Below are 27,910 nucleotides of genomic sequence, written 5' to 3'. Positions count from 1 at the left end.
TCTTTTCTTTCCTTTTCAGAGCAGTGTGCGCCACAGCAGCTTCCTGATTTATGCACCTGCCCTTTCTCCCCCCTTCAAAGCCTGTCACTTTTTTGATTGTGTGATCGCTTGTTTTTTTGTTCCAGTCCTTCGCTCTTGTCGGGTCCATAATTGTCCAGACAGACACTATACCCGAAGTGTTATGTATAAACACGTGAAAGTGACTCTGTCTCCAAGAATTGAGTAATAATTGATGAATTCCAGTAATCATCTTCTGCTTTTAGAAGTGTTAGACGTGGAATCGATTCATTCGTTACATACTGTATACATTTACAGTTATTATTCTGGTTGATGTGTTTATCCAAGTGAGCAATAAGCACCTGGGTGGTAAAGGAACTGGAATTGATTACACTTAAAAAAAAAAAAAAAAAAAAGACAACGCTTTCACTGCCAAATTAATCAACAATATTTTAAATCAGCATAATAACAGATGGGAGGTTTATTGTACAGTAATTAGGAACGAGCATAGTTAGCACTAGGGCCTAGTGAATGATGAGAAGTTTGAATTGTTTTAGTGACTCGGTTTTTTAAATCTCATTCATCAAAATGAACAAATCTTTATTTAAGCCATTTATTTCATTTTGTTCTTTTGATACATTTTCAATAAACAGACCCCCAGCATGTCTACATACACATATTTTGTCTAGAGTTCCTGTAATGAAAATATTACAATGCAGTTAAGGACATATTATAATACACAAAATGAGCAGTTCACCTCTCATATCTTCTGGTCCGAATTGTTCGTTTTTTTAAATCTATTGCACTGCATAGCGTCTATGGAAGTCACATGACAAAAGAACGAACCATTTGGACCAAAGACTCAAAAGGTAAATACTCAATTCTGTTTTCTGTACATGACTGATTTGCCATGCTTTGCGCATGCGCGCCCGGTAGAAAACGAACAAATCACTCTCTGAGACTACTCATTCTTCTGAATCACGTTAAAGACTCGTTCAAAAAGAGCAAATCGTTTATGACCGACCCATTACTACTAGGGCCTTGCACCTCCAGAGTCAAGGGTTTGATTCCTGTATCTCCTAGTTCTATCTCCCTGTGCTTTTTGGGTTTCCCTCGCATACTCTGGTTTCCTCCCACAAACCAAAGACATGCAGATTAGTATAATTGGCGTTCCAAATTTCCTCGTAGTGTGTATGTCTGCCTTTTAATGGATTGGCACCTTTTCCAGGGTGTACCACCCTTCGTGCCCATTGTTTCCCAGCATAGGCTCCAGGCCAATGCGACCCTGTACGGGGTAACTGGAATAAAAGATGAAGACACAGACGTTGGTTATAAAGTATCTTAATCAGCTGTAGCATCCTTTAACATAATTGCTTATGACGCCTCGAATTTTCAGTAACACCCTGAAATACTGCATGTTATAGAGTTACGCTCTATAATTACCAAACGTTAGACTTCATGCTGCAGCATTTTTTTCAATTTCTCGAATATTTTGAGAAATCAAAGCCAGCTGCACCAAACGTTCTTAAACATCCCAATCTGCTCTTTACCAGGTGAGACGAATGATAAATCCCACTCGATCCCACATTGGAGGAACGTAAGATTAGCGCAGGATTTGTGTGCCGTGTACAGCACAAATTGGACACAAGAAAAAAGATGAAGTACAGCAATGGTACTTATAAACTTAAACAAAGTAAGCATGTGATCATCCAGAGAGTGAGCAATGGTAAATCAGAAACACAATAATGAGTCTACAGTAGCCCTTTAAAAGCTTGCATGTGGTGTTGATTGGCCCCCATTAAATTGCCGGTTGTAAGTGTAACACAGTGCAGCCTGCGGCACTGAACGCAGCGAAATTCATCACGCCACCATGCAAGGAATTTCTGGATGGCTTTTAAATTGGTGGCATAGCAACGCCCAGGCTATTCTGACAGACCACGTTCAGGTCAGGCCACAGGCACCATGCCTGCTTTCGTTTTCGCCATTGCATCACTAAGTGGGTTTCCGCGAATCCTAATGTTCAGCTAATAATGGGAATAATGGTCCACTTGAAATAAAAATGCATTATGTAAACAACTCAATTCTGACCTGATCAGAATGAATTTCCAATCTGAAAGTGAGGGGACGTGTAAAGCTCCCACCTGTCTTCTGTCTATTTTTATTGACTTAGGAGAAGGCACTTATTGGCTCACATTTCACTTGTAGTAAAGCATCCAACCAATCATAGATTTCTTCTATCCAGTCATAACGCATAAGTTAGGATTTATTAAGATTGGACGCCTAACAAACATTAAAAAAATGAGAGAAAAATACTTCTTCCGTTACATTTCCAGCAAATTAAATACTTCACAGCAGGCTGAACTGCTTTGCACATGTCAAAAAGTTATATTTTGATTAAACGCTCCGAGCACGTAAACGCCCATCTTATCGGATCAGCGTCCATGTAAACAGTCATGCTGGAATCTGCGGACGGAATGATTTCACAAGATTGAAGAAATATTGTCCATGTAAACGTAGCTAGGATTAAAGGGAAAAAGCTGTACGCCCAACTGTGCACTCCCAGAGCGCTGAATGCTTATGATGTTTTATTATGTATGGCATGCACCGGCAATACGTTAGCCGTTCTCTTGTTAGTGTTGGATTTATCTTAACTCGGAAACCAGTTGCTTGACCTCGCAGTGTTAGTTCGCGTATTGTGCACTCTCTTGTGCTACTTAGATTAAAGGACAGCGGTCTGATCCTTGTCATTGATGCAGGACATCATGGCCTCCTTTTTTAAATAGAGACCGCCTTACTGGCATATAGGTGGGCAGGATGCCCAGGTGTTACTGATGCCCCTTCTCATGGCATTTGACTAGAGGCTTGCTGTTTCAAGAAGCGTGCCTAGACATCACTGTGTCTCGTTTCTATGTTCTACAAGGTTAACATCACTGTTCTTTTACAGTACGTAACATACTGTGCGAATGTTTTGAGTTCTGTTCTTTTTTAATTCAACTTAATAATTTAGATTAAATGAAGGAAATGGGACCAAATGTTTTACTACAACAGGCTGCAAAATGCACAAAGATCCATATAGCAAATTAGTTATGTAACAACCTGAGCAGCAACCTCATTTCCCCTTTCATCTGTTCCAACCACTCAGCATTCAGCATCACTAGTATAGCAATCACCTGTTTCTCACTGGTTCATATCTTAAATTAGATGCTTGTTTTATGATTGAATAATCATAGGTCACTGTGTGGCTTAACAAAGAAAAAGCATTCCTCAGAAACTGCTCATCTGGAGGAAAATTTTTGAGAGACAAAAACTTGCCCCAAAAAATAAGAGCCAAATAGCTTTTCAAAACGGTTGGGAGGGGTTTAAAACGTTTGCCCAGTTCTGTATATTACCCAGATTATTCCAGTCTATAAAGTGCTTTGGTTATTTATGTAAATGTGGTTCTGTGGATCTCAGATACAATAAGCATAGATGTCATTTGGATAGACATAGCCCAAACAGTGGCCGGAAAGGTTTTCCTTTGAAAATCCTATATATCACTTGATGACTTTGTTGGAAGGTTTTGGCCTATAGTACTGTACATCAAAAGCAGTTTCCTGGTAGTTTTCACTGCCTTTGGTGGTTGTTAAGGGTTCAAAAAGCCAACGTTGCAAAATAATCAAGATTATTCTATTGTAATTTTTCAACTAGTTTTTGCAATACTATTATTTTAGTATTTAAGGCCAGTCAACATCTGGATTTGGATTTAAATATAGGTAGTCCTCGACTTACAAACATTCGAGTTACGAATTTCTGCATTTACAAATGCGAACAAATCACAGAAGTAGCTCACATGTATTGTACAAAAAGAAACTGCAGTGCACCAGATATCAATATTTAGAATTATATACACTATATTTTCAGTGTATAAATGTATAAAATGTCTAATGTCCAGTGTAAGCGTATGAGGGTGCGGCGAAATCATTCAGTCTCACGGGTTTCAAAGAATCAGTCTGTGAGCATGATGATGGAAATGAAAATGTCTGTCCTTTAAAGCTGTCCTGATGGTGATGTAGGGTTTCAGCTCTGGTTTAAAGGTGAATTGAATCATAATAAGGATTTGGGTTAATTTTATCAAATTGAATAAAAATTTATAATGTACACTTTATCGACTACCCGTCCAGCGTTTAGTACAATTTAGTCTTACCTGTTCTGCTTATCACGTGGCCACCGATAATAACAAAATCTAGTATTTAGCAATTAAGGTAATTTAAGATCTGGGCAAATAAATTTAGACTTTAAAATACACAACCAAAACAACAGTTCTTTATAAAGAAACAAGAATTTATTCGACTAATCGACGAACTGCGGACTTCCTCGGTAATTCACCTTCAGTGGTAGGGAATCCCGGCGTTGCTGATTGGCTGGCCCTCTGATGCTGCGTTGGTTGCTTGGTTACTGACGGCGGAGCTCTGGCACTTCTTCTATGAATTTTTCGTTGCGGGACTTTAAAAGTTTTGGCACGAAGTTTCTTGAAGGTCTCGGAGAGCAGATGAGCAGTTCGCTGGCTGGTCAGATGCAGGGCGAAATTTGACAGTGGAAGAGCGATGAAGGAGCTTGCTTTAACCTGTAAGCAACTTTCAGTCATTGGATGACTTTCAACCTTAGATGACGGTCAGCCCTTAGATGTTTTGATGATGTGCTCGGACCCTGGGGTTTTAACCCTTTTACGGGTGATTGATCCAATCGGATCTGGTTGCGGGCTTAGCCATGCCTCACGTGGGTTCCCCTTTTGTGCATACATTAGCCTGCCATTTCGGCTGTCACATGGGGCTCATCCGGTTGGAGGTTTTTAATACCTTTTATAAAGTAATTTTGCATGAGCTCTGTTCATCCTACTAATTATTCACGTACATGTACAAAATGTTCTTTGAATAAAACAAGCTTTTGATCGATATCACTCATCCCATATCTTGCACACTCATTCATACCTTTATCTAATAAAAAGTGTAAATAAATGCTAATTACACCTTTTAGGTTATGCAGAATAACCAAACATAAACACAGGAATAAAACATGCTAAGTTTTGCCCCACTGGCATGCTTTTAAGATGGTCCGAAATAGTGTCTTTTGCCATATGAGTCTTTGATCGTTCAGCCATCCCCTTTGTTCGGGGTTTTGGAAGGTAATACATTGATTGCCTGCTCTGGAGGCCCTGTTCATCCCTACAGTAAATAATACTAATTTTAGAAGATTTTAAACAAAGCAAAGTTCGCAGTCCAATACAGTGGAAAACAGCTCTGAGACAAAATGCCTTCAGGGATTCCCCTCGTGATTTAAAGACACATAGACAACACTATTACATTTCACATTTTACTGTGAGATTCATTTCTTTAGGAGCGGTTACAAATCATTTTTGGTGCCCGGAAAGGGGACAGAGATTAACACAAGTGGTTTGGTATGCTTTACATTGTATATTCGTGTGAAAAGCAAATAAGACTCACTTTGTCAGACTTAAGAATGAATCCGATTTATGAACATGCTCCTGGAACGGAACTTGCTTGTAAGTCGAGGACTACCTGTAGGTCCTTTTTGACTTGATCTTGTGATTGGAACAATTGTGTGGCAATAATCTTGTTTTTTTTAACAATACTAATTTTCACGTTTATCTCTCTCTCTCTCATTTTAGCACTTTAGTTTTGTCATTTCCTCCCAAAGCTGTGCCTAAACACGTGAATAGTCATGTCTGTGCAACCCTGAAGCAGACTGGTATTCCATACAGAATCTACTCTTACCTCATCCCTGGATCTACCACACCTAAAAGAGAAAAAAAACCTTTTTCATTTAAGTGTTTGTCTCTTTTCGACATGCAGTAGGTGGGGGAAGAAGGATTGAAGCATGACCAATCAGTGTTGGCGGCATAAGCTAGTAGTCAGCTTAATAGATTCAATTAACGACTATTTGTCAAAGTAAAGTGTTTAATTAAACACATTTAATGAATTAGATCAGATGCCTCTATAATAATTAAAACTATCTAATTCACATTAGTTTGTAAACAATCAGTTGTATCTGGTCACGCTATACAGTATATATACTGAGTTTATTATAATTTACACACACAGATCTTTGTTACATAAAGTTGCAGGTGGCCTACAACACTTGATGCAACCCTGCTGAATCCGAGTCAATGCAACCAAGCTGTGGGAGAGCATCATGATGTAGAAGTTACTCTGTACACCGTTTGTCCAATAAAACACTATTTGAGACTCGGATTTAAAAAATTGTGACTCGTAGTGTAAAATGTATTTTTGTTGTATAAGTATAAGGCTGGGATTTCATTTGTGTTTCCCCTTTGATGAAAAATATATATTTGCATAATCTTGGACAGGTAGACTACTAGAAATACAAATCATGTATGAGTGATTCTTGATTAGTTAACAGCTCATGTAACTACTTTTCATGGAAATGTAAGCTGCATTATGTATCTTGCATAATACAGTATACTGAATCACAATTTCATACTATATGTCCATGGTGTCAATCTGGGATTTTTGATCGCACAGAATAACAGAACACATAAATGTTATGAGAGTAAAATCGTCCTTTATTTCTCAACTAGATGTGCTTGTGACTTCTTTCACGTGGAATTTTAATTGTACACTCATAAGTGCATTTTAAAAAAAATGTTCAGCGCCATCTGTTAAATTTAGGAATTAGCTTAAATTTTTACGTGCGCGGAATGAAAGTTGAAAGTTGAAAATGTAAGATCGCGTTTATTAAGTAGATTTTAATCGCACACCCATAAGCGCGTAATAAAAATTTATATTAATTTTATTCAAGGTTTATTTTTTTAATGGTATAAGGACGTTTTCCATTTCAATTTTAAAGTAGGTTCTCTTCCCATGAGCCGCTTGTGATGAAACAAAGCCTATATGTTACCTCAAGCTCAGCTAAATACGCCTGTGAAAACTCCATTAAAATTCGTTCAGTAATTTTTACGTAATGGGTGCACAAATAAACAAACAGACAAAAATTCCAAAAAACATCTTGATGTGTTCTATTACTTATCTTATCAAAAACAAAGTGCACTAAGTGCATGTATACAAGTTTTACTAGTGCTTGAATACCATCAAGGCAGAAAGCTATCTCAGTGAACAGACTGTCTGTTTCACGTCTGAAGCGCTGGCCTCCCAGGAGCTCCTTTAATGGCCCAAACATGTGGAAATCGGCAGAATTAAAGTATATGGTGAATGTTCAGGGGAACGCCTGCAGTCTTCACTTTTGTAAATTAGCGGTTGGTGCATCATCAAATTTCTGTGTCCAAACTCTTTGAAGATTTGATGTTACATGGCTACTATTACTGTATGTTCCAATAAGGTTTGTAAACAATGGTGTAATATAACTAAAACCTGCTAAAAGATTTGTAAAAGTTCTCAATACTAGAGCTGCATAAATATGTCGACATGCATGGAGTGTGCAGATGTGTTCATGTTCGTGACCGAATTTGGCAGCACATTGTTGAAAATGGGAACTCAGACCTCTAAACCCGATCATTGGACATTGTGGTATTCCTTAAACAGAGACCTAGCAAGACGGTCCAGCGTCGACCTGAAGTGGCTCACCACAGCCGCGCAACTGCTATGCACAAACATCTGAAAATAAAAAAAGAAACACCCATGTGCTCTCTGTCCTCGAAGCGACGCGACAGCAGTCTAAGTACATGTTGCAGCGAGTTTCGTCTGATTGTTGAGATGAGTGGCTGTGCTCTGGTCTGTTATGTCTCAGACAAAAACTCAACAGGAGACTCTTTAGAGCAGAAGCTGACATCTAATCTGGCCTCACCGCTTTCCAGAGTTTTGCAAGTTGTAAGCAGCTTGTTTATGTGGGTAAAGACTTTTGAAGCTAAACGAGGTAGACTGTCAGTAACGTCACGCTGTGTGTGTATATAAACACACAGTCATGTTCAGAAGTTAGCACCCCCTTTTTTAATTCTATGTGTTTTGCAACCTCAGACGAACTACATAACTTTTTTTTACTGTGCTGGTATTTATTTAACAAAAATGTAGCCAAAAAAAAAAAAAAAAAACCTCAACTTGTGGGAAATACTAAATACCCCTTACTGCTCCCATAGGACTAAAGAGGGTAAGTTGCTGCAGGTGCTGCTAATCATCAGCCCTTGATAAACTCATCATCAGAAGGTGTGCAGACCTGTATAAAAGCAGAAGGTTTGGCAGTGTGTTGTTCTGGAGCATCCTGGTGTGTGTTAACATAATGCAAAGTGGGGAAGACATAAGCAATGATCTTAAAGAAGCAATTCTCTAAGAAAAAGATGCTGCAAATTATATTGGAAAATGTTATCAAACCATTTCCAAGCTATTTGGAGTTCAGGATTTTACATCGAGAATGATTGTTTCCAAGTGGAAAGACAGCACGTTCAGCCCAATGTCAGACCATGCTCAGAGAAATGAACGAACACTAATAACTCAGACCATACAGGACGCACTTGATGTTTAACATGTTAAATGTTAAACTCCCTGACAGCACAATTAGAAGAAGACTGAACAAGTATGGTTTGCTTGGAAGGGTTGTCAGGAGAAAGCCTCTTCTGTCCGAAAAGAAAAAGGGAGCATGACTGAGGTTCCGCACAAACCTTCTGGAACAATGTCCTATGGACACTGAAATGATTTTCAACAATCTTTAAACGTTTCTTTAAATAAAATATATCCATCCATCCATTTAACCAGCCAGTGGGCGAACTAACTAACTCCATCCATCCATCCATCCATCCATATATCTTTCTATCTATCTAATTGCCCCTAATTATTTGCAATAATTGCCATTAAGTCTTTTTACATCGCTGTGGAGAGATTCTGGCCCACTCCTTTTACAGAACTGTTTTAAATTAGAAACAATATTAAAGGGTTTTCAAGTACGAACGATGGGATCTCGACTTTTTCCTGATTTTGTGGTGGTAACATTTCCCCATTCTGGTATAATCCTATATGTGGTATGTTTTAAACTATTCACATTATCTGTGGTAGGAATAAACTGTTTGCTCGGAGTACCCAGAGGAAACCCACCAAGCACAGGAAGAACATGCAAACTCTATGCACACAGAGATGGGAATCGAACCAGAACCCTAGAGGTGCAAGGCGATAGTGCTGACCACTAAGCCACCGTGCTGCCTCTGGTGATTTACTTCCCTTATATATACTGTATATATACTGTACATATATAGTACATATACATGTATATATTAGCATGCATTTAAGCTTTGTTTCTATCATTAGTGTGCAAGTCGTGCAGTGTGCACCATTAAGGCTTCTCACTGTATACATAAATTATTCGCTTTTTAAAGAGCAATTATTTAGATTTGATCACAATTAACTATTCATTTGGAACAGACGGTCGAGTCTGTTTGCCGCGAGCGTTTTTGCCCCACAACAGGAGTTTTCTCCCAAAAAAATAAAATAAAAATAAGACACATAATATCTCCCTTTTGCTTTTAAACGAAAACGCGGTTCGCTTTACACAAGGAGTAGAATCAGTTTCGACGCCGGAGTAAAACGCCTGCGTGACAGCATCTCACAGAAGGCGTAGTCTAAGTGCTCTGAACATGGAGTAATTGCTTTTTGATGGATCTGTAGAATGAGCCACTGGATAGATGGATGTGTTCAGTTTGCTAGTGCGCAGTATTTCAAATGTCACACGTGAAACGCTGCGTTAGGAGTAATCCAGGTTGTGTTAGAGCAACACACGATGTTATCTTCTATTTCTTCATTTTGGCTAACCGTAATTGAAGGATAAATGTTTTCTGCCAGCAGGATTCTGCCAAACGAGGTAAAGCACGAGCTCTGTTTTCCTGACACCAACCTTGGAAATACATTTAATGTGACTGTTTTTTTTTTTAGCTGAACTTAGAAACTAAATGACAGCTAATATGCTGTATTCTTTTGGTATGTATAAAAATGTAAAAAATATTTATAATCCAAGTGTCGAGTTACTTACTCAGGTTTCTATATAATATATTATACGGTATAATCAGGGAGTAATGGTAGTAAAAGTCACAATTTGGTACATAATTCGGTTTTTGAATTCACAGTTAGGTTACGTTTTCAGTACAGTGAAGTGGAAAAATGGCATGGAATTAATCTTGATAAAGTAATATAAATTTAACTTGGGAATAATTGCTAAACTGCCTATAATTTCCTAAACACATGAAGAACACACAAAAAAGCACATATCTATCTTTCCTTAAAAAAAAAAAAAAATAATTAGTTGCAAGCAACGTTGAACGGGTCCAAGCACCTATGCCATATGCCAAGCACCTACTGTATGGAACTCTAAAAGTGTGTCTGGGTGCAAAATTGTTTAAAAATAGTAATGGCATTATCTACACCACCAGTCAAAAGTTTGGACACCTCTTCTAATTCAATATTTTTTTTTAACCCATGACCACTCTAATGCTCCCCATGTGCATCAGTGAGACTTGGCTACTCATGACCCTGTCGCCAGTTCACTGTTTTTTCTTTCTTGAATTACTTTTGGTACGTCCTGACCACTACAGACCAGGAACATCTCACAAGAGCTGCAGTTTTGGAGGTGCTCTGACCCAGTCCCCCAGCCATCACAATCTGGCCCCTTATCAAAGTGACTAAAATCCTTATGCTTGTCCATTTTTTCTGCTTCCAGCACATCGACTTCAGGAAAAAAGGGTCACTTACTGTAGTGTGAGAAGGGGCAAGGCTGGCCTGTGTAGTCTGATCCAAAAGTAGTGCTAGTGTAGATCGAATTAAGGAACAGGTTAATGCTGGGTGTGATAGAAAGGTGTCAGAACACACAGTGCATCACTGTTATGGTGAGAAAAAGGGGAACCTACTCAGTATTAGGCAGGTGGTATAATTTTATTGCCCATCAATGTACAGTATGTTGTCGTTGGTCTTTCGGCTGCTCCCAGCAAGGGGTCGCCACAGCGGGACTATCCGGTCCACACATACAAGCTTGGCACAGGTTTTACGCCAGATACCCTTCCTGACTTAACCCTCCCGTTTTATCCGGGCTGCGAGAACAGACGAACCTCTGCGCAGACATTAATTTGTTTTTAGGACCAAACCAGCCATACTTGTTATTTATTGTTGGTATTCTGGCCATTTTCCCAGACCAATTGGACAAGTTCATTAATTCCCATGAGTTGTTTATGGCTTTCTAAAGCATGATGTGTTTGCTCCATTGATAAAACTGGGGAAAGTCTTTGGCTGTTTTTTTTAAGAAAGAAAAATTCTTGCATCTTTGTGCAAGGTGATCGAGTGCTGAAAAGAAGCTAAAAGCACACATTACGAGCAGTTTAAATTGTGGGAGGAAACCGGCGTACCCAGAGGAAACCCACCAAGCACAGGAAGAACATGCAAACTTCATGCACACAGAGACGGGAATTGAACCCGGACCCTGGAGGTGCAAGGCAACAGTGCCACTTCAACACTGTGCCAGCTTGGTAGAAGCTTTTACACCTTATTCGATATCGATGCCACGGTGGCTTTGTGGTTCGATTCCCTCATCTGGTCTGTGTGCAGGCCTCCGTGCTTGGTGGGTTTCCTCCGGGTTCCCTGGTTTCCTCCATCAGTCTTCAAAGACATGCAGATAAGGCTAATACACGTTTCCTAATTGCACGTAGTGTGTTAATGTGCGTGTTAATGTTGACCAGAGGTCGTACAAATGGGAATAAATACAGTGGTCACCTCCACGACCCCTAGTTGGATTACAGAGGTTCCTAAATGGTTAAATGGATATAATTGCGATTTTTGAATGAAAGATGAAAAGCACAACAATATGGGAATAATTGAATGACAGATGAGTCAGTGTGTGTAAGATGAAATAGTTACATTAAATAGTTAACACATTATGGCTCGAGTTTTAATTAACGCTTTATGCTTATCAAATTTGCTGGATTTTCTTTTAAACACGATAGAATGCACAACTGATTGAACTTGACGTTTGTTTCATTTGCTCAATTTTCATTCCCAAGGTTCCTACATAAACAAGCATGGCTTCTCTGGTTTATCTGCTAAATTTAAAATAACAAAGTGTGATCTAAAACATTTCACTAAATTGCTTGAATAATTGAGATTGAGCAAAATACTCATGATTATCGTATTTAGCCGTCATTAGGCAACCCTGAACTGGTCTTGATAAATGAGATCCAGATTCTCTGTCTCTGTGTGTGTTGCATACATTGGATTAGGATACCTTGATGAACGTACACAGTATATTCTCTCTATCATTTTCCCCTGAAAGCCAGGATGGAAAAATATCGCCAGACACCAAAGTATTTCCTTTGTAAGAATATATGAGTCAATCTGGGAAATTTCTCACGGATGAAGGCGTAAAAACGGTACACTACAAGCAGGGTACGTCGATGAGACTCTAAAACATTTGAATGGCGCAGATGTTTTGAAGAAGCATCTATATGACGATCCCAGCTGATGTGGCTTGGAGTCCGCTGAAGTCATTCAGAGAGTGGGAGACAAGTGTGGTTTGATCAGGGTTTGATTATCGCCACATCAATGAAACATCAGTTGATGGAATATCGTTTTGGTGCCAACACTGGCACCACATTCCAGGAAACATGCCGGCATATTTCAGATCCCCGATCTGAGATAATCTGACAGGGAACTTGAATGATCTGGCTGTATCTGTGGTTGTGCAGCAGATTCCTGATTTCAGACTTGCTTGTCTTGGCCTGCAAGAGCTAAAGTACTTTAGATAGTTCTCATGCAACGTCACACGTAGTGGCATTTATAGTGACTCCACCATATTCGTTAGAAAGCAGGGAAAAGCTTTGTTCATCAACATCCTGCCATTTGCTCATCAGATCCTGTCCTTATAGAATTCTCTTCATATGTACGTGCATGCATGTGTGCACTTATTACCTGCATGTCGTTTTGCACATACTGTATGTTACAAAATGCTCATCTGAGCTGTACTCTTTATTTAAATTAACCACCCGTACTAAGCTCAGAGATTAAGCTAAATTATTGCTTATCTTAACCTTTTATAGAACTTAAACTGCTGCTAAATCCCATTTCATCCTCACAGGAATCTCGTAGAGAGGGATTTTGGCCAACACCTGGAAATTTTCCTGGAACACTGTTACGCATTCTTGTAATGGCTCTCTTCGTACTCCCTGAGCCACTCTCCAATTTCACTCAGCCAAAAGCTCGAAGGATTGGACGTGTCGAAAAACAAAACAAAAAAAAACAGTAGACTATTCACAAGGAAAAAAATTGATACATTTGTCTCAGTGCTCTCCTGAAGCTCTCCTGAGGCACTCCTGGGGCACTCGGCGAAGTCACGGTGTTCTCCTGATTCCTCAGTGGATGCAGGTCGAGGACGGTGAGGACATCAAGGAGTAATCGAGGAGCGATTACTGTGAACGCGTTCTCTAATTAGCGAGATTTAGGAGAACGAGGCGAGAACGATCTACATAATTCAGGAGAGAGTTGGTGAGATCGTGGAGAGCCTATGGGAGGTTTCCGGCTAGGGGCAAATGCGATGCTAGCATTGATCGCCTCGCTTGATCGCCTCGCCAAGCTCTCTATATATTCGTTGTTCTGTTGTTGAGCGCTCTTCGATTCCCAACCACAAGATCAGAGGATATTCCTCATTCTCGCTGTGCACTCACCGTATACTTGCACCGAACACTTTGTTCTCATCAAAGCTCTCCTTAAATCTGTATGGCCACGATGCAACACCTTTCACGGTCACGGAACGGCCGTTTTCTCGCCAAAAAATTCGAAACGGGCTTTATAAATCCAAGGCACAGAAACATAAATCAGGCTTAATGTGGACAAAATGAACGATTACAAGGTTTTTTAAGTCATGCTTATGGCTTACCTTTACACTTCATGTGTCTTTTTGTTCCTTGTTGGATCTCAAAGTCCCTCATCAATCTGCTTCGGATGCTTTAAGTTCCCTCGTTCATTTTGTATCTTCTTCCAGTTCATGTAAATAAGCCTCAATTGATTGTACTTTAACCGGCCCCGGTGTGGATCGGCTTCAGCACACACGTCCAAACTCGCTGTCCGTCCTTTTCACTTTTTCTTTTTGCTTTATTTATTCCTCCGTCATCTTCCTGTTTCCAACATGCAGTACACGCACACAGAGCCAGGTGGTTTATGCGCTTTATGGGTTGACTGCATAAACCGTTCATGCATAAACCCACTGTGCATGCAGCAGAAACTGTCAGAACACTTACAGTATGGATTCGTTGTTAATATTATGAGCTTGTAGCGAATAATGGAAGTTATTTAATATATTCCAGGAATAATAATAATAACAACAACAACAACAAAAAAAAACAAAACACACACATACCTACATCACTGGAATGGAACCGATTTATGAATGCATTTATTAATAAGTAAACGTGGACGTGCACTTAGTGCATCGGGCCGTGCATTAACCAAATCCATTAGTCTAATGTTTCCTAATGAAGACAATAGGAAATGTATGTTGTTTCGTTTAAGTCTTAATAAGGGCGTGGAACATACATTAAGTAAAAAGTAATTGGGATTTAAAATAGCACTTAAAATAAAAAAGAAATGCATGATTAGTTGCTTTTATTTGGACGTCCAGAAGTAACACAACTGTGTGTGTGTGTGTGTGTGTGTGTGTGTGTGTGTGTTCTTTTTCAGGAAAGCAGGACTATAAGAAAACCAAGCCGGCACTGCGAGCCACACGACTGAAGGCCGAGGCAAAGAGGAGCGCTCCAGGAATCAGGGTTAGACTTTCTTTCTTCGGCAGATTGGTGTTTCTTTGCACCCTTTTTTCTCCACTCTTTCACTTCAATACATGACTGAGCCTTGCAGCTTTAGTCAGTTAGTTAGACTTGACGCAGAATAACAGAACACAGTTATGAGAGTAACTGCTAAACTGATCATTAGTGCTTGGATACCATCAAGATAAAACATTTTCAGAGTCATGATCGGAATGCCTGCTTCACGTCCACGGCCTCCCAGGAACTCCTTTAATGGCTCGACCATGTGAAAATGGCTTGGAGCAGCCAGGAAAAGTCTTGGAGAAGTTTGTTTCGTTAAAAAAAAACCCAACTTCTTTACGGCGATAGAGAACATGAGATTCAGATGCTCCGTGAATGTTCCTGTAGCGCTTGTTTAGCTTGGGTTGAAAGTTTCTGAGGAACAGGCTCTGCAGCTTGGCGTGGAATTTGTCTCAGTGGTGAGTAATGAACCCCTCAGCTCCTCAGCTCTGTCTACATTTTTTTTTTTTTTCTCAGCCTGCTTGGCAGTATGTCTGCCTTGTGTTCACTCTTTCAGCGAGTTGACTCAGAATTCTTTACTCGGCTCGTATTTCCATTGCTTGCTCCCTGCCCTGTGGTGGTAAGTGCTTGGCACATGGCTCGGAGTCTGTGACCATTGCTTACTTAAGAGGTGGTACTTTAATAATGACTGACATGTGTAGAGTTCTCTCTCTCTCTCTCTCTCTCTCTCTCTCTCTCTATCTCTCTTCTTTCCTGTGATCTGCTCTGCTCTGAGCTGTGGTTGAAGCAGGTTGGCAGCTTTCGTGAGCTGCTGTGCACCATGCACTGACCAGTTGGCATGCTGGCACAGGTAGCTTCAGGCGCCAGGCCAGTTGGCGTGGGAATTACTTCGCCCCCAAACGACAGACGCAGTGGATGGCACAGCCTGGCCCCGAGGAAAGGAGCTGGCTGCATCCTCGCTGTAGACTCAGTGGCCTGAAAATATGCCATCCTAATGCACTGCCTGCTGGCACCGAATACTAAACAACCACTAAACAGCCACATGACGTTTAACCCTGTTCCCTTTTACATTCCGTTACATATATTCCTGTTGTGTTTTATTTTGGCCAAAAAGCAAGCAAAGACAGTTTTTTTCCCTTAATAAAGTTTTCCAACAAACACACTATGATCTTCATTTTACATCATATTTCAATTATAGAGATGTCAAAACATCGACGTGTTGAAATGCTTCTCATCACAGCTGTAAAAAGCAGCTATTTGAATTATTACAGCCTTCCCGTCACCTTGAAACAGTCTAGCCGTTCTCCTCTGATGTCTCTCTCTCTCTCTTTTCATGACACACTACGTCGCTCGTCATTGTTTTTCCACTGTTCTGCGTAAACTTTCTAAACTGATGTGTGTGAAAATCCCAGGTGCAGCTTCTGAAATCATTAATCATCAAGGTTATCATTTTTTTGCTACTTTCTATATGACTTAACATAGCTCTCAGATGTTCCCAATGTGTATATAATAATAATAATAATAATAATAATAATAATAATAAAAAATAATAATTATTATTATATTTATTATATATATATTGTCTAAAATAAAAGTCTTATTATAAACAGTATATATATATATATATATATATATATATATATATATATATATATATATATAATTATCCGAAGGGCATTTTAGGTGACGGACTAGCACACACATTGGGGAACGTATAAAAAAATAATAATAATAATAATAATTATAATAATTATATATATATATATATATATATATATATATATATATATATATATATATATATAATATAATAACTATATAATATAATATAAAAAAATATATATATATATGAACAAATTGTTTTTTAAATATATATAAGACTATATATTATATTATTTTAGTCTTGGATAGAGTTTAAAAACAAAGCCGATTAGATTTTTCCCCTATTGTGACCTTATATAAGAAGATTCCCTTTGCCGCCTTGTTCCTCAGTTCTGCTGTTCTCTGGTGGGCGTGGCTCTGCAGACTTATTTACATAGACTCCGAAATGGCACATTCGAAGGTGGGATAAACTAAAGGGAGTTTAAGTTTTATATAAACTGTGTGTGAGTGTATATATATATATATATATATATATATATATATATATATATATATATATAAAGGAATATAGGAAGCGAATCTTCTTATAGCGGTCACTTTACGGGGAAAATCTAACCTGCTTTGTTTTTAAATTCTATCCAAGACTAAAGTAGACTAAAATGAAAAAAAAAAAAAAAAAAACAGCAAGCAATGTAGTTTTTTTTTTCTTTTACTCGTTTTTTTGTTTGTACACATACACACACACACACACACACACACACTACACACCCATCTACTGTAGATGTCTAAAAATGCTTAAAAAGGTAATTTTGATAATCAGATTCCCTTTAAAGTACTTATAGAAAACAAAACTTAAAAAAAAAACTTTATATGAGACAAAAAAAAAAAAAATTTTTTTAGTCACTGTGATATCAAATCCATCTGTTATTTAGACTTTCACACACTCACATTGACACTTGTACTCACACACCTGCTAACATTGTTAACAAGATTAGGTATTTTAAAACTTATAAGTAATTAAATAAAAAAAAAATCTAGATCTAACAGATGGCTCTTGTTAAGTAGTGCACTGATTTTTATTTGGAGTTTTTTTCTTGTCAGCCGGTACGTGAATACCACCAGTCCGCAGACGATAATACCCTGAAGCACCTGTTGGATGATGTAACCTCTTGCCATTACCTCATTACGCCCCTCGGGGTATTTACAGGATCCGAGCCGCAGCAGTCGATCGGCACCTCAGACAACCCGGCGTAACATCTCCGCTAGAGTTGCAGCTCGTATCTGAGCCGTGTTTATGAGGCTTGTTCACACCTCTGTGCTTTATGAGTGCTGAAACTCACTGTTCTGCTTCACACACACACACACACACACACACACACACATACGCCAACTGGCCGACCGACCCGTCAGTGGGGAACGTATACAGCACACCTGGGCCTGATGAACATCTACGCAGCCAGTTAACGTGAAATCCAAGCCCAGAACCTTTGTTGCTGTTGGCACGTGATGTTGGCAGCCTAAACTTACCTGCTTGAGCCTCTGGAGCTGAATGATTGTAAATAAAAATTAAGACACATGAAAACTGTCAAGGGGTTATTCTTTATGCAGGAGCAAATGTACAGAGTATCCATCTGTAAAAGAGATCTGTAATTAGTTTTATGGTTTTTTTATTTTATATATAATACTGACACTGATAGCCATAATTTCAGGAAATATTACTATGATTATGGTGAATATTAAACTCTGAACTCTAATTTGATCTTACATATTTATCAATGCAGTATGTTCATGTATCTCAGGTTCTCCGTTCATAACCTTATAAAAAAATTTTAACCAAAAACATATATATATATATATATATATATATATATATATATATATATATATATATATACAAAAAATTAATAAAGAATCCTCCATAAAGGTATTAAGATGTGCACCAAAAATAAGCACTTAATATTTATTAATAACAATATTTTCCAGTAAACATCTGTCACAGTTTACAGTTTCATCTTGCAGAACTGCTTTGAACCTATTTAAGTCTCACATACTGTAAAAAAATTTTTTGTCAAAAATCCTGGTTTTTCACGGGGAAGGATGACTTGTAGTTTTTCTTAAAATATGTGTTTTTTCTAGTAAAGACTTTTATTACAAGCATTTGAGACACAGGCTAGATTTCCTACGTGCTATTTAATTTAAAATATGACTAAACTACACTTGCCAAAGGTGTCGAAAATATTGCTGAAACATCTCATAAGAGGCAAATACAAAACAATCCAAACACTCCATGCGATAGCAATTATGCCGGCGCACAAGGCAGTTTACTTGACAGCTAAATCAACATGGGTCCAATAAATGAAACTAAAGGGCATGAAATGTAAAAGTTTTCCAATTACCTATGACTAAAGCTATCCGAGTCCCGGGTGGATGAGATGGAAATGCAGGAGCCGCTGAGCGCTAATGAGGATGAGGATGCCAATGATTACCGCCGCGGTTCGAAGGCGGATATTCAGGTCCGTTATATGAGCGAGTGTTCATGTGTGTGATGTGCCTTATACGTTTGTTTTACAAGTGTCAAGCTGTAAACTTTCTTCTTCTCCCTTTTTTAACTTTTTAGTTAGAGAGCTGAGATTGTTGTTTGTGATCTAGAACAATGTCTCTGATTTTAGTATTGTTCCGAAGTCAAGTTTCAGATTCAAGCATCAATCGAACCGTGTGACACTCAGGACAAAGCAAGAAGCCCGAAGGTTCAAAAAGAAAGCCGGAGAATTTCTCCACTTAAAGAACATCGTTTGATATATTAGTGCAGTTTTCTTCCCATTGTGCGGTGTATCTGTGCAATTTGCACACATTGTGCACAGAGAAAGACTCCTAAAGTACCCAAATTTGATTAGAAGTTTGATAATAAGTTGTCAAGATGAAGAACAATGGCTTTGCTAATTCGCTTTACTACACGATTGCACTTAATGAAACTGAGGTTGATGGGAATTGTAATTGTAATGACTAACTTTCAAAAAAAAAAAAAACTCAATTCATGCTTGAACACCAGTCCTGCAGCTATCATTAGTTTAACTTTGCCATTAAACCCAGGAAAAGTCTTAATTAGAGTCGCCTTTTTGTGTGAGATTAGCTGTTTCTCTCAGCTTTTCCCCCCTCGATTAGAAAACGCTTTTCTGCGAAATTAGCTTTTTTTTTGTTGGCTTATTTCAGCATTTGAGCCGAAGAAGTCTGAGTTTCCTCCCAAAAGAATATCACACTTTTAAATTATAAAAAGGAAATAATATCTTTATAGTCTATCGATGTTTCTGTCTGTCCATCTGTCTGCCCATCTGTCTGTTCATCCATCCATCCGTCCATCTGTCCGTCCATCTTTCCCTCTGTCTGTCTGCCTTTCCGTCCATCTGTCCATCAGCCTGATCATCCCTCTTTCCGTCTGTCTGTCCGTTAATTTGCCCGTCCATCCATCTATCTGCCTGTCCGTCCATCTGTCTTTCCGTCTGTCTGCTTGTCCATTCGTCTGTCTGTCTGTCTTTCTGCTCATTCGTTAATTTCTCCATCTATTTATATTTTGATTGGATGAGTGTTGTAATAACATTATTGTATTTGAAGGTTTGATTGATTTTGATAAAATGACATTGTGGTAACATTAAGTGACCAACCCAAACACAACGTTGCGAATACAACCTCAAAACTACGAAATCGTAACCTGCATTTGGACAATTCATGCCGATTAACATCCTCCTGCACGAAGTCCGACCAACCACATCCATGCTCCCTTAAGTCTCTAACAGGGTTTAGAGTTCCGGTCGGAGATCAGGACGGACACAACAGCTTCCCACACACAGCGTGTGTGTTTCTCATGTAACACATCTCTTAGTGTTGTGACATTACAGTACCTATCGTTTTTTTGTTTCCTTTTAGAAATATTACCGTGAGGTGCATCATTGCTCCCAAATTACTCTACTGTAATAGGTTGTTTGTAGAGCGTCCAGACTGCATCACATCTGCTTGCACAGAATAGATCTCATAAGTCTTTTTAGCTCCTGTCCAGGCCATCGATTTTGCTAATAATGCTGTTTTGAAATTGTGTTTGCAGCATTCATTTAACAGCAACAATCTGATTGTCATTTCATCATTCTTACTTAAACATACAAAAACAGCCTAATACCAACATCGTCCCAATGTCTCTAACGTTGCCAAATGAACATCACTACAACATTTGTAAAAAAAAGTTCCTGATTTGTATAATAAATGAGAATATATTTAAATTTACTAAAATTAACACACATAATGTCTTTTGACTTTGTAATTACTGTAATAAATAAACAAACAAATATTCTCTATCCACTTTATTACATATACACTACCTGTACACCTGCTCATTTATGCATTTTGCCCAGGTGGCTTTTCATGTAGCAGTGGTATAATGCATTAAATCATGAATCACTCATCATGCAATCATGCAGATCAGGATCTTCACATAATGACCATGTCAAATCAGAATGAAGGGGAACCTTCCAAATACGATTTTTTTCCCTGAGATTTTTTCATGCAACTGTCTCTAGGCAGTTTATGCAGAATTGTGGGGGAAAAAAAGTGAGTGAGTGTGGAAGCCTGCAGACCCTCTGCATACAGGATGTTTTTTGGATAACTGCATAAATGAGCAGGTGTGTAGGTTATAAATATAAATGCTGCACAAAATGTTCTTTTGCAAATTGAACCAGGTGTCACGTGTCATTATAAAACACGTTGCAATAGTTTGAAAAGACGTTACATTTCTGAAGAACACGCCAATGTTCCTGAAAAAATGCTACACAGCCATAGCAAAGACTTTAAATATCACCGTCGGTATAGTCATTTGATAATACACAAATGGAAAGGTCATGGAACCGTAAATAATGTCCCTGAAAAGGTTTAGGACACTCCGAGACTAATGATGAAGGAGGTAACAGTCAGTCATGCTGTCGTTCAGAAGAATAACAGGACATCCTGAGCGCAGCATGACAAACAGTGTGGTTTAAAGAGTAAGTAATGCTCCAGAATCATCTCAACTCGAAACCCTAGATCCACATACAGTATATCTCTCATATTTCAAGTACCAGCGCAATGTACCAGGACATAATTAAGCAGTATTATACAAGAGGGACTGCTGATATACTGTATATCTGTATATTGGCTGTGATGCACCATTTATAAGTAACATATTATAATTTTTTAATTTTTTTATTTAACCAGTTATTTTGCTCCGCTACTTTTTTACAAACCAATTTTTTTAGCCAGTACTTTGTAGCCAATAGGTAAGGGAAAAAAAACATGGACACGTTGGACAGTTCTGAGAAACTTTATATTTCCAGTTATTTTGCTTTAGGATATCAACGAACTTCCTAAGAGTTAAATCCCAAATTAAATGGAAAACTAGTGCTTAGTCCTTGTTTCACACTCCAAGTAGTGCGCTTGAACAGGGGTTAGAAAAAGATTAGGGATTTAATCTTTTATTAGAAGCCAGTTAACTTTATAGAACAGCACGGACAGTTCAGGGGCAAATCTTGACTTAAAAGCACTTACTAAAGGGACAAAATGTTGCTTTAGATGACAGAACGTTATTAGATATGTTTTCTTGCTGAAAGTGCTTCTGTGACTGTGGTTTTGAATGTAGGTTTTGGCAGGCAGCTGCTCTCTTCTCTTTCCAGTACCACGGACAGTACCAACCTACTTTCATCCATGGTGTAATTAAAGATTTTTAGAACACCTTTGACACAAAGTGCTACATATAGGCTAGTTAAACATCCTAGTGGTGTTACCATCTATTATCAGCACTAATCCAGTCGGATTACATGGTCGGAACTAAACAAATCCTCTAAATAATAGAGGATAATTAAATCATGTTCTGAATCCTATTGAAGATCCATGGAAGATTTTGGAAAGTCTGCATTCATCATTTAGACACTATAATCATATGGAGTTAAAGATTGTTCGCAAAAGGGAATGAGCGCAGTAGTAAAGTGCTCGCCTGATCCTGAGATTGCTAGTGTGATTCCTGGCTGATGTTGTAGCCACCCGCAGACGGGGGCCTGGAGAGAGAGCTGATTGGCTGAAATATCTCAGCAGGGTGAAATGGGAAGCACTTAGCGCTCTTACATTAATCGCTCCTAACAGTGCGTGAGCGAGCAGTTTGAAAAGATGCCGCTGGCTGGCATCACGTGGTTTGGAGGAAATGCGTGATAGCCTTCTGCCCTTCCTGACTGATAGTAGTGTTCATAGACGTGTTCATAGACGTATTGACACTGTAATTCTTAATGGCTTTGAAAAGAACTACTAATGTTGGTAATTACTGGTCTCCGAATCTGTTTTGTTTCGAAATATACCTTTGTTTATACTTACGAATACCTACTTTTTTATTGATCTGTATGTCATGTGCAAATTTTAAGTAAAATTCAGTGTTTTAATGACATTCCTAAATTTTTAAATAATGTCAAGATAGTAAGGATAATTTGTTATACATATCGCCTTCTTTTATATATGAACTGACATTCTTATATATTAAATTATATTTGCACTTACAACCCGTTGCCTGTAACATGAAAATCCATCCATCCATTTATTCATTCATCGTTTATCCCGCTTATCCTGTGTAGCAGGAGGCTTAGAGCTAATCCCAGGAGTTTAGGGCACCAAGCAAAGCTACACCCTGGACTGAGTGCCAATCTGTTGCAGGGGGCGAAACCACACACACACATTTACATTTAATCAAAGTCTATGGCCAATTTGGAAATATTCCTGTCTGTATACACTGTATGTTTTTGGATTATGGGGGTAAAAACGGTAAACCCACCAGGCACGGGGAGAAAATGCAAACTCAATGCACACACAGGGATAAGATTTCAACCATTAAGTAAGGCTCTAACAGTTATGACTCTCTGAAAGGTCAGGGTTTCAAACCCCAGCACTTCCAATCCGCTCCTCTTGGTTGAGCGAGGTACTTAACCCTATCCGCCCCAGGGGTGCTGTATCATGGCTGACCCTGCGCTCTGACCCCAGCTTCCTACCTGGGATGTGTGCAAACAATATTTCACTGTGCTATGAGGTGTATGCGACGAATGATCATATTTCTGTAAGCCGCTGTGCCGGCCATGTTTCATAAGGATAATTTTCCATGCCATTTTTGCTTTTAGGGCCGCCTGTATAAACAGTAAAGTATACACAAGTTTTAGTGACGAGAGCATTGCGGGTTCAATTCTCCTGCACTTTGCCTCATCAGAAATAGTTTTATTTGTTTGAAAAGCTTGGCGAACCTGGTCTGGAAAGTGTTTCATGTCTCATGCACACTGTCACTGCCGTGGTGTTTTGAGGGCTGGAAGTTGATAGAGCTCTTTGCACAAAAGCATTTATTTTCGGCGCATGACGCACACCTGCACATTTTAAAGCACATTAAGTGCACTTACGGTCTCTGGGGCCGGGGTTGTAGAATGTGTGTAGGTATATATATATATATATAAAAGAATATGTGATGACGGGCTGCAGTTCAATTCGGCTATCAGTGGTTCATCATAGTGATTCGATTACGCTTAAATTCCATGTATTCATCTGCTTTAAAAGAATGTTTTGGGATGGATTTTGATTTGTACCTTGTTTTAGGACACCATCTTGGTGATCATGGCCGTGCTGGTCTTCCTGCTGGGGGTTTACGCCTTCTTCTACCTCAACCTAAGCACCGAACTGAACCTGGACACGGACATGGACTAAAGAACTCGACAAATCACTAAGGACTCTGTGAGGTTCGTTGACGTGTTTTCAGAACCTCAATGACTTTCTTTCTTGCTAGGAATCCAGTAAGTGGGGCCGTTATGTCTTAAAAGATGCTCACCATCTTCTTTTGCAGATCCATATGATTTTATGGATCATAATTATTTCCATATGGGATTAAAGAAACATTTAGTGAAATTAAGTTTTAAAATCTTGAAAATCTTCTGGCATTTATAGAAATCTTTCACTGATTTTGCTTTCTTTTCTCCACAGCTCAGCTCAGGATATTACAGACATAAAGCCGACTAAGTGTGTATGAAGAATACCGAGTGTGTGCGGAGTCATTGCCCGTCTTATTGGACCTTTAAATAATCAGTGTCTGTAAATCACTAGCAATAAAAGACATAATTATGTCATGAAGATCTTCCTGCTTATAGTATTCTGTAAGCCTCCTATAACTTGTATGCATGTGGGAAATATAAAGCTTGACATTCGAGATGAATTTGGATTTTTTTTAAATATTGGAGCCCATGTAAACATTCGGAAAGGACTCGTTTCTTGTCAGTCCGCATTATTACGGTGTTATTACCTGTGGGAAACTTCTTTTGCTCAGGATTAAGTGCCCAGCACATTTTGCTAGGAAGGATTGCTGTTTTCATCAGTGGATGTTCAAAGAAATCTTTTTTTGTACTCCATTTGTTTCGAAGGATAATTATGGACCAAAATAAAACATGAATTGTTTACAGATATATCATAATGCGCTTTCTTTTCTATTTGCTTCTTATGAAAATCTTAATTTGTCTAATATACCAGTCAGAAGTTTACACAGAACTTTTAATTGAAAGTTTTTATATTCTAGAACGATTTTGGTGATTTCAGAACTATGAAGTAAAATCAAGTAAATGCGTCAACAGTCAATTGTTATTTTAAGACATAAAGGTCAGCTTTTTTGAAATAGTTCTTGTAAGAACAGTATTGTGTCAAATGTGTTTGCAAAACCCATCAAGCACCATGATGAAACTGTCTCTCATGAAGACCTTCCCAGGAAAGCAAGACCAAAACGTTACCCCTGCTGCAGAGGAGAAGTTCATTTAGAGTTACTAGTTACATCAGAAATCACTGATTAATCATTAAGCACCTCAGATTAGAGGCGTTCTGAAGGATTTACAGATCATAAAGAGCAGATACATCGCAGGATCAACTGTTCAAAGGAGATTACTGCATATTTTGGACACATTGTTTTACAGTGTACAAAGTTTTAAGTGGTATCGTAAAATCTAATATATTTGTCTTAAGCAACAGGTGAATGTTCATTTTTACAAGATGTGTACCTCATGGAACATCGATATTAGTCACAAAGCAGGTGTGCAACATGTAACTTTTGTTTATAAACCATTTTTATATCTTCAAATGTGACCCAACATATAACTCAGTTTTGCTAATTATAGATAAAATATAATTATCACCATCTATTCAGTTCATGAGATATGGCCAGTACTCTTTTTTTTTTTTTAGGTAAGGCTTAGAAACCTTTTAGCGAAATTCTTTTTTTTGAATATTTAATTGAGGAATCTGTGATGTAGTAAGAAAGTGGGAATCTCAGCCTCATTTTGGCACCGGAATTCCCTGCTATCCCTAAGCATAACTTCTCAAACAGCACAAATTAATATATTTTTATTTTTTTATTTATTTTTTTTACTATCCTAGCTGGTTCCTTAAGTGGTTTAAAAACGATGATTAGTTCTGTTTTAAAAATCTGATATGATCGCATAACCTTTTTTACATTGCACTTCAGTGTAAAAATATTTATATTGTAAAGACCTCATAGATACTTGAGCATACTGTATACAGTAAACAGCGATGGGTCGGTTAGTTGTCAAGCACATTGGGAATAGGCTTGCCAACTATCTGAAATGGAAGTAACGACAAGGAGATGGAGGCAGGATGGGGTGGGGTGCTATTTTTTATTTTGTTTAAATGATATGATATACCATAAGTAATCCGATGAAGGAAAACTGGTGAACTGGCGACAGGCTCATGGTTGGCCAAGGCTCTCTGATGCACATGGAGAGTGAAGGGTGGCTTGTGTAGTCCAATCCAGTAGAAGTGCTTGTGTAGACAAATTGATGAAAAGTTTAATGCAACTTGTGATAGAAAGGTGTCAGAACCCACAGTGCCTCACTGTTATGGTGACAATAAAGGGGACCTACTCAATATTGGGCAGGTCTTCATAATATTATGGCTGATCAGTGTATATTTGTAACGGTTACTACAAAAGAGCAAGAAACGGTGGCTTTCTTCATCCTAATCACGTAGTGCATAATGCAGACTTACTTTTTTTTTAAACCGAATAATTGTTTGTTGTCACATTTTTATAGAAAATAAACAACCTGTCGGAAAATTGTGTTAATTGCCTAACGAGGTAGTGACATTAGTTTTCGTCTTACAGTACACTAATTAAGTCAAAGCAGTGTGTGAACTGTATATTTACTGTAGCAACAGCTATATATTTATTTTGTTCCCATTTAAAGTTAAATATTATCAAAAACAGTATTCAAGTGGTGTGCAAGACATGTTAGAATGGAAAACGGGTAATTACTCAAATCACGAGCATCGTTCACATGAGTCTCATTCGCTTTAGTCGTGTTACTTGATGTCAATATCAATCATATGATAGTAAGAGGAACTTTAGCTCGACACATGACACCGGTTTACTCTTACATCAGTAATGAAATTGTCACTGATTAATAACATATTAATTCAAACATTGCACCGTTGTCCGCTGCCACATCTACAGCCTCAGTGTGAAGCAGCATCAATTAAAACACTCGTTTTGAAGCTGTTTTTAAAACTGGCTCTTATTTACCTTAATATCTTTTCTTGCAGATAGCTTAGGCAAGGTTCAAATGTAAATACAGATATTTTTATGTCATTGTTGGGAAATACACTGATCAGCCATAACATTCCCCTTTTGCTGCAACACACCCCTGACCTGTCGAAGCTTGGACTCCACTAGAACTCTGAAGGTGTGCTGTGGCACTGTATCTGGCATCCAGCACATCCCGAAGAAGCTTAATTTGATTGAGATCTGGAGAACTTGGAGGCCAAGTGAACACCTTGATCCACATGAATGGCAGCACCCAAGATTTCCCAGCAGAACATTGTCCAGAGCATCACACTGACTCCACTGGCTCAATGTCTTCCCATAGTGCACTCTGGTTTTGTCTCTTCCCCAGATAAGTGATGCGCACACCCAGGCTTCCGCACTATAAAAAAAAAACATAAGTAATATGAGTTGGCCATCAAGACAGCTTTTAATCAGACCCAACATTAATCTTCTCCGCTAGTTGAGCTACAGTCGCTCCTTTATTGGATCAACATGGGCAACCTTCGCTCCCCACGTACATCAATGAGTCCTGCCTGCCCATCACCCTTTGCTTGGTTTATCATTTTCCTTCCTTGGACAAGAAGAGCTCACAAAAGCTGCAATTTTGAAATTGCTCTGTCTCAGTCGTCTAGATTTGGCTCTTTTCAAAGTTGCGCAAATCCTTACACTCTCCCATTTTTTCTGCTGCCAACAAATGAACTTCAGAGACAGAATATTCGCTTGCTGCCTGATATATCGCTCCTACTTCTAGGTGCCATTGTAACAAGATAATCATTATTATTCACTTCACCAGTCAATGATTATAATGCTATGGCTGATCAGTATATATTTAATGGTAATTCAAGTATAAGTGTCAAAGAATGTAATGGGCATTAAATTGATTGATTGATTGATTGATTGATTGGTTGGGTGATTGATTGATTGATTGATTG

The 27,910-nt window shown here is 38.5% G+C and overlaps 1 protein-coding gene across 1 annotated transcript in view; it reads left to right on the top strand.

Annotated features, from left to right (window-relative positions):
- The window catches only part of triqk (triple QxxK/R motif containing), a 37,971-nt gene extending 13,135 nt beyond the window's left edge, over nucleotides 1-24,836 (top strand). Inside the window, exons 3-5 of the mRNA XM_053490531.1 lie at nucleotides 14,664-14,749; nucleotides 23,984-24,123; nucleotides 24,365-24,836. Of these exons, the coding sequence (XP_053346506.1) occupies nucleotides 14,664-14,749; nucleotides 23,984-24,091 (194 nt within the window). The 3' untranslated portion in view covers nucleotides 24,092-24,123; nucleotides 24,365-24,836. The remainder of the gene's footprint in view (nucleotides 1-14,663; nucleotides 14,750-23,983; nucleotides 24,124-24,364) is intronic.
- Nucleotides 24,837-27,910: the final 3,074 nt, after the last annotated feature.

This window comes from Clarias gariepinus, chromosome 28 (genome assembly GCF_024256425.1).
Source record: "Clarias gariepinus isolate MV-2021 ecotype Netherlands chromosome 28, CGAR_prim_01v2, whole genome shotgun sequence".
Taxonomy (NCBI): Eukaryota; Metazoa; Chordata; class Actinopteri; order Siluriformes; family Clariidae; genus Clarias; species Clarias gariepinus.
Note: the sequence above shows the minus strand (reverse complement) of the source record. Positions and strands in the feature narration are given on the sequence as shown.